At 52.9% G+C, this 8,060-nt stretch overlaps 1 protein-coding gene across 1 annotated transcript; it reads right to left on the reverse strand.

Annotated features, from left to right (window-relative positions):
- Positions 1-318: 318 nt before the first annotated feature.
- Positions 319-2,156, reverse strand: LOC119327352 (aspartic proteinase nepenthesin-2-like). Its single transcript, XM_037600472.1, has one exon. It carries the CDS (start codon positions 2,061-2,063, stop codon positions 510-512), a length of 1,554 nt encoding a protein of 517 aa, XP_037456369.1. The 5' UTR covers positions 2,064-2,156; the 3' UTR covers positions 319-509.
- Between the last annotated feature and the right edge of the window lie 5,904 nt (positions 2,157-8,060).

An 8,060-nucleotide genomic window follows, 5' to 3' on the forward strand; every position in this document is an offset into this window, starting at 1 on the left:
AGCGGAGGCGGAGTGCAGTCCAACCGTGGGTGTGGGTGTGACCACCGCTGCACCGCCTATTCCCTTGACCCCAATCAATACGGCGCACGAACGCCGTGCTTTCGTCTGTGCTGCCGTCCGGAAGAAACACACGCATCGACCGACGACGCAAATGAAGAGATCGGTGCTATCACGCTCACACATAAACCGAAGGAGCACCAAGAGCAAGAGAGACACCAAAACGACATACATTTATGATGTCATGACAGTCATATATCTATACACCAAAACTAGAGTCAAACAAGCTGTTGCAAAAATTCGACCAAAGAAGCAGTCGGATTTGGTCAAAAATTCATCAAAAACACTGTCTTTTCAGAGAGGCTCTGTTTGTCAATCCAAACCCAGTTTCTTTCTACACACAACCCAGTTTCTTCACCGTTTCTTCTTCCCATCCAGTCAGCAGAGCCACCTACGAACTCCTACCAGTCAACAAATTTTCAGTCAAAATGCACGGAGGCCGGCCGGCCGGCCTAGACCTCGGCGCACCGGCGTGGCGCGAAGCCGAGCCGGTTGCGCTCAAGGTCGTAGAGGACGTGGAAGTTCTGCTGCTGGTAGTTGCCGATGATGGACATGCCGGAGCGCGGCGTGCCCAGGACGGCCAGGCACATCACCCCCTCCGGCTCCAGCCGGATGAAGTAGTTCTCCGCCGGGAACTCCCACGCCGCGCCGTCCGCGAACACCAGCGACAGCTCCGGCACCTCGATCTTTCCGGCGCCGGACACGTTGTAGCACGGGCTCAGCACCGGGAACCCGGCGATGAGCGGGTAGGACGGGCTCATGCGGTCGATGAAGGCCTGCCGGATCGCCCGGTACGCCGGCTCCGGGAAGTAGCTCAGCGTCGTGCCGGAGTCGATGATGGTGCCGCCGGAGCCGTCCTTGGCGCCGCCCCACGTGTCCGACGGGACGTTGACCGCCTCGCCGCCGACGAGGACGGACTTGAGCTGCACGTAGTAGAAGGTGTCCGCCGCGTCGGCCGCGGCCGGCGCGAAGGCCGTGTAGTTGAGCCGCGGGTGCGCGAGCAGCGCGTCGTCGTGGCCGAAGATGATCTTGCTCCCGGCCGCGCTGCCGTGCTCCACGAGGCAGTAGGAGAAGGCGTGGCCGCCGTAGACGCCGCGCAGCTGGGACGCGAACGACAGCGGGCCGCGGCCGAGCCCCAGCAGCCCCGCCGCGCCGTGGAAGAGGCCGCGGTTGCGGTGGCCGCACCCGAACGCCACGCCGTCAACGCGCCGGGTCGACCCGGCGGCGGCGCCCGTGAGGTTGACGGTGAAGGCCTCGAGCGCGAGGTCCCCCGTGGTGTTGGACTGGTCGCCGTACCAGTAGTAGTAGGGGCAGGGGTCGCTCCGCGGCTTGCGGCACTTCCTCCCGGTCGACGCCGCCGGAGACTCCGGCGGGGAGACGAGGCCGCAGCGGCTGTCCCCGCAGGTGACGTTACGGTAGGAGGTGGACGCCGCCGGGTCGAAGACGGGGCCGGTCTGGTGGAAGCAGTCGAGGCAGGGCGCGCACTGCAGCCAGTTGAGGTCGCTGCCGGTGTCCATGATCATGCGGAACCGGCGCGGCGGCGTGCCCACGTACACGTCCACCAGGTACTCCCCGGACCCCACCGCCACGCCCGACGCCACCGTGGCCACCACCCGCTCCGACAGCGCCCGCCGCGGCCGCGAGCCCTTCCGTCTCGCCGCGCCGGACGGGGCGGCCCTCCTGCCGTGCATCGTGCCGATGCGGGCCGCGTCTTTCTTGGCCGAGTCGAGGACGAACGAGCCCGTCCCCGCGGTGTCGGCGGAGCGGCGGGTCATGTTGAGCTTGAGGGAGGGTGCCCGGCGCGCGAGCTCGGCCTCCTCGGCGACCAGCCTGCCGTCGCAGCCGGCGTCGGCGACGGCGGTGTTGTACGGCGGGAACTCGATGCCGTACAGCGGTCCGGCCGACGCGGACACCGACGAGTTGCCGCCAGCGCTGAAGGACGAGAGCGCGAGGAGCAGGACGGCCAGCAGCAGAGAGCACACGGGCAGGTGCTTGAGCTTCGCCATGGCTGAGAGAGAGGGAGGACGCGTCGGCGATTTGGGGGTAGGTAATCTACGGTAGCCGAGGCGGACGGGACAGGGTAAGGTGGTGGGGGTTGGAATGGTTGTCGGGCGGGGCCGTGGAGGAACAACGCGGAGAGTTTCTCCCAGCGCGGGCCATCGACGACCTTTTCGCGATTCGTTAGAGCTACAACAACAAAGTGAGGGAGATCAAAAAAAGAAAATACAGCAACAAAGTGAGTAAAATTATACTATCCCTCCGTTTATTTTTTGCTCAACAAAGGGAGTACAGTAGTATGTTTTTGAAAGCATTTGACCGGGATGTTGACGACGCATTGCGTCAGTGGGACGTGGCGTAGTGCAATGACGTGTGGCTTAACCAGCCGGCCAGCACCAAACCGCGTGTCGACGTGTGTCGGTCATAGTAAGAAAGACTTGCACGCATGACTTTGACCTGGCTCGGCAGGGCAAAGTCGCGAAAAAGAGGACCCCTGACCTGGCAAATATTCCTCACGTACTGTATAATTTCCTGGAAGCGCCAAGCAAGGATGGATCGAGTCAAACTGCATTTCTGTAAGGAAAAGACAGCTCGAGACGAACCTAGGAGTAGTAGCGATCGTGCGTCTCTGTCTATCACCGTAGACTGGCTGGAGGAATATATCCCTGGTGAGACCGACACGGCATGCGGTCTACGCACGCAATTACCCTCTCAAAATTCAGATTCAGCGCCGTTTTTACACCGAATTTGCTGCGTGCGCCACCGTCCAGTTGGAAGAATTTCGTGTCCCGGCTGCGCGGCTCGCACGCCAGGATCAGGGCTGGGCCAACCAACAGTCGCTTGAGGCTTTTCCCCCTGTGGAACCCCCGTCCGTCCGTCTTCCGATCTGCATCCAACAGACCGCGGCCCTTCTTCCTTGGCGTCCCGTCTGACTTCTACTGCAAGGCCTCCCGCTTCCACCCGCTAGCTGCCACGCCTCCGTCCGTCGGCAACTGCCGGCGTCCACTTCAGCGGCGCCGCTCGGCTTCATGCGGGACCTCGACTGAAACGCCCGAAAGATTCCGGCCGCCGAAGCAAACGCACGTTCTATTTCGATCATGCGATGCGACGTCCTCCGGCGGGTTTGTGTTTTCGTAGCTGAGTCAGTTGGGCAACCTTCTGCCCTGATTGATTTAGTCGATGGATTCTCTCGTGCGTACGTTATGGCTGTGTTTTCTCCGAACATACAACACATGCATTACCTAGTTTTCCTTGTCTGGCGTTTCGATTTTTTATACTCCTTCCGTTCCAAATTAATCGTCGCAGAAATGGGTGTATCTAGAACTAAAATACATCTAGATACATCCATATCTGCGACAAGTAATTCGGAACGGAGGGAGTAGCTTTCTTTTGCTTTGAATAATTGTGTTATTACAATCTTCTCTCTTTTTTTCAACTAAAAAGGCTGCCTGACTTCGTGGTTAGTGTAGCTTGCAGGCTAAGAAAGCTTTCCACGTGCGACCAAGCAAGCGTTGACGAGGATGCAACCGCACTACTATACTCGAGTACTTGCTGCTATTTCGTAGACCGACATTTTACAAGTCAGGATAAAGTATATGTCTGGCCACAAGTCAAGTACTACAATTATTTAGGCAAATCTTGGGGGACAAGATAGGTTACGGGCCTCAAGCCAAGTACCCCAAATATCACTTCAGTTTCTTCTTTATTCCAAAAATGTTACGGGCCTCAAGTCGTCATGTGACTATCATGTGCGATTTGCACGCGAAAATGGGTTCCTGTACTTGAAAACTTACCTCGGCGCCAGGTAGGGGTGGATTAACGAGCAGCTCATACTCGCTAAGCTCATGCTCGTTAAGCTTGTTAAGATTAACGAGCAAAGAACCCTGCTCGGCTCGGCTCGTTTGAAGCTTGGGAGCGCTAATTAATAGATTATAGTGTGTTACGATATACAGGATGAATGTGTAGTTGTGGTTTTCAAGATGAATTATGATGACTACAAAAAAAATGCAGTAGTTTGTTCCCTCATATGTCGATTAGATTGAATAGATGGGCTGAAGTGCTACAAAAAATTTGTAACATATGATGAAAATATGTGTTGTGTTATTACTAACGAGCTACAACAAGCTACTCGTGAAACTCGTTAGCTCGCTCGTTAAACTTAACAAGCTGAAATCAATTATTAGTTCTGTTCTGTTCGTTAAGAAGCAAGCTACGAATTTAATGAGCCTAAGAAAAGGAGCGCGGTGGTATATTTTGAAAGCATTTGACCTGCATGTTCACGACGCATTTGCGTCAGTGGGACGTGGTGTAACGCAATGACGTGTGGCACAATCCGCCGGCCAGCACCAACACCGTGTCGACGTGTGGCTGCCATAGTAGGAATGACTTGCACGCATGACTTCTGACCTGGCCAGGCAGAGAAAACTCGTCGAAAAAGAGGACCGCTGACCTGGCACATATTCCTCAAGCACTGTATAATTTCCTGGAAGCGCCAAGCAAGGTCGAGTCAAAGTGCATTTTTGTAAGGAAAAGACAGCTCGAGACGAGCCTATCGCACGTTGTTGCGGGAATATTTGCAATACATTTCGATGATGTGTGATTTCTATGGAACGTGAACAGTGATACTACGAAAACTAAAATTGCAAATCCATATGCTTTATTGTGTTTGATTAATGTATTGTAAAATATCTAATATATGTTTGCATGTTGAGGTGGACATTTTTCATGTGCATGAATGTATGTTGTGGTGGGCCTTTTGCCATGCATGTTGCTTGATGATGTGGCATGCTTGCATGTTAAGAGAAATATGTTAATGGGGGCTAGCTATTTAGATATAAAAGATTTCCTGAAAGCGCCAAGCAAGGTCGAGTCAAAGTGCATTTTTGTAAGGAAAAGACAGCTCGAGACGAGCCTAGGAGTAGTAGCGATCGCACGTTTCTGTCTATCAACGTAGGCTGGCTGTAAGAATATATTCATGGTGAGACCGACACGGCGCGCGGTCTACGCACGCAATTTTAGGGTCTCTTTGATTCAAAAGATTTTAATAGAATCTTTGATGGATTAGATTAGAATTCTTGGATGTTGGTCGTTTGATTTGTAGGATTAAATCTTGTAGGATTTTTTTTAAAGGATCCATTTGTACTACATTTCACAGGAATTCTAATATCCATTCCAACCTCTTGAAAGAAATCTTTTGTTTTTTCCGTGACACAGTTAAACGAACTCACATCTTATAGGTATTCAATGAATATGCCATTCCAATCCTACGTTTTTTCTATTTCCGTGTTTTTGCAATCCTATAAATCAAAAAGGCCCTTTACACAGAATTTGCTGCGTGCGCCTCCGTCCGGCTCAACAATTACGGAGGAGACCAGGAGGAGGACGCGTCCCTCTCGGCTCCGCACGCCAAGTCAGGACGGCTGCACCGGACCAACGAGCAGTCACCCGAGATTTTTTTTTTCCCTTCCTCTATCAAATTCCCTTCCGTCGTCCGATCTGTATCCAACTAACTGCGGCTCTTCTTCCTTTGGCTGCGGCGTCGTCCCCGTCGACTTCGAGCGGCGGTCAATAGTACAAGGCCTTCCGCCCGCTAGCTGCCACTCCTCCGTCCGCGGCGCCAGGGCAACCGGCGACGTCCGCTTCGTCGGCGAAGTCCTGATGAGCCCTCGCCGACGAAGCCACGGCCTCGTGTGTAGTGTCGTCTTTGCCTCGGCGTCGCTCTGCTCTCATGCAGGAACCACCTGAAACGCCCAAAGGACGCCGACGACTGTGTATAAGCAAACGTCCTCCAGCGGGTTTGTGTTTTCATAGTTGAGTCAGTTGATCAACTTTCTGCCCAATTAGTTAATGAGTTCTCTAGTAGGTTATGGCAGTATTTCTCCAAACAAGCAACACATGCATTACTAGTTTTCTTCGTCTGACATTTCAATCTGTTATATTTGTCTGAAAAGAGTCCATTTTACCACTCTGAACAAAGTCGATGGTTCACGTAACCCCCTCAAGTCCAAAATGGTTAACTTAACCCGTTAATAAAACCAGTACCGTTCAATACTCACACAACGAGTCAAAGTGCATTTTTTAAGGAACAGACGACTCGAAACTTACCTAGGAGTATTGATCGTACGTCCCTATCAACGTAGGCTGGCTGGACGAATATCTCTACTCCTAATATTTCAGTTGGTAGGTCGCGTTCCGGTTTAATTTTCGTTCCACCTCATCCGGTCTTTTTTGGTACTTCTTTGGTACTTCCTCCCACCTTCCCCTCAACCGCGAAAAACCAAGGAAAACCCCGCGATCGAGTCCCGCACACGTCCAAACTCTCGTCGTAATTAACTAAGACGATCGAAAATAAACCATCGAGCACAAACCGACGAAAATTAACCAGCAAAAAAAAACCACAACAAGATTGTGCGTGCGTACGAGCGAGGCCTCCTGCCCTCTAGCGCCTATTGACGCGGAAAAAAATTATATAAGACCAGGTCTCATATAAATCAGGTGAGACCCGCCCTGATGAATGACATGTGGTATTCACAAATCACAAAGCATCTAATCTCTCCCCCCTGATTTCAGATGGGGGGTGGGGTGGATGCTTTGTGATTTGTGGATGCCACGTGTCATCCATCAGGATGGGTCTCACCTGCTAATCCGTGAGACCCGGTCTCATAGAATTTTTTTCCGATTGACGCACGCCCTAGATCAGATCCCGCTGATGACTGCCCCTCCTCAGCATCCTCCCGCCGCCCCTCTCCTTCGATCTGATCTCCTTGGCGTCCCGCCGTCACCGGCGACCCCTCGGCGCCTCGCCGTCGCCGTCACATCAGACGCCGGCCACTCCTCCGCGACCTCATGTTGTCGTCCTCTCCTTCGCAAGGAACACCCGACCCTTCCTCCGCGGCCTTGTGACGCCGACCACTCCTTCGTGGCCTCACACCGCCCTCCTCTCCCTCCTTCCTTCGTCCAAGGCCATGACTTCCCCTCCCTGACGCGATCTGACGGAGAGAGGGCCAAGCCTTGCCACTCCGGTGGTCACTTTGGCCAAATCCGGTCGGGGAGCCACCGTAGAGCCTCAACGTCGGCGCAGCAGCAGCAGCAGTCCTTGCGACGGTGAGTGCCGGAGCTCGTCAAGCAACTCGCCTTCGGCGGCCACGACCACCTCATTCCCTGCCGTGTGTCTCTGTCAACTACTGTGGCATTAACAGCGAGCTAGGAGCCTACGAGGTAGACGCCCTACTGACTGTGTGGTCAAGGCCTCCACATGGCTCCTCTTGCGGCAGACTGCTAGTTGTTTGTCATGTCCTTGATCACCCTAATTTAATCCAAGTCAGGGTAGTCTCTTGCATTAAGCCATCTGGCTCTGCTCTGCAATTTCTTGAGAGAACATCGTGGAGAACCTAACTCATGGATGGTTGGTTCACTTTTTGGGATGAATTGATGACAAGGAGAGCACGTTGGAAATAGTAGAAGTGGAGACGGGAGAGGATGATGGGAACGATCAAGTACATCACAATCATCGGCATCATGTGGCTCTCCTACACCAACGCAATTCAGGTTTGATAATTGGTGAGATATACCATGCCGTGGTTTATACTCTTACGACTTGTTATCAATTCACTTGGCTGGGTGAAACCCCATGCAAGATTATCACTTTCCCTTAAGCTTGTTCAATAATTTCTGGATTAGTCACTGAATCTTGTTTGGTTTGGTCTTTGGTTCTGTGATTAGCTGAGGGTGGGTGCCATGGTCGTCTATGCTGGGCTTCTGCACGATCACATCTTCCACATGTTTGGTGCTGGAGTGGCTGATCTTGTGGAAGGGTTACGTTTTCTTCTTCTCATGGATTTTGACCATTGTTTTAGAGGGATTTGGATAATGGTTCTGGTAGTTAGTACATTCATATTCTTTGGCATCCTCAAGCTGTTGGCTGGATATACTGCAATTATTGTGATTTAAATTATGATGGCCTGCAGCATGCCTCCCTATATTTAAGGCAAATGATAATGGAAGTA

Source organism: Triticum dicoccoides, chromosome 7A, assembly GCF_002162155.2.
Source record: "Triticum dicoccoides isolate Atlit2015 ecotype Zavitan chromosome 7A, WEW_v2.0, whole genome shotgun sequence".
Lineage (NCBI taxonomy): Eukaryota > Viridiplantae > Streptophyta > Magnoliopsida > Poales > Poaceae > Triticum > Triticum dicoccoides.

Excerpts from the sequence above, each read along its gene's own strand:
- LOC119327352 (XM_037600472.1), bottom strand. The coding sequence starts at position 2,063 with ATGGCGAAGCTCAAGCACCTGCCCGTGTGCTCTCTGCTGCTGGCCGTC.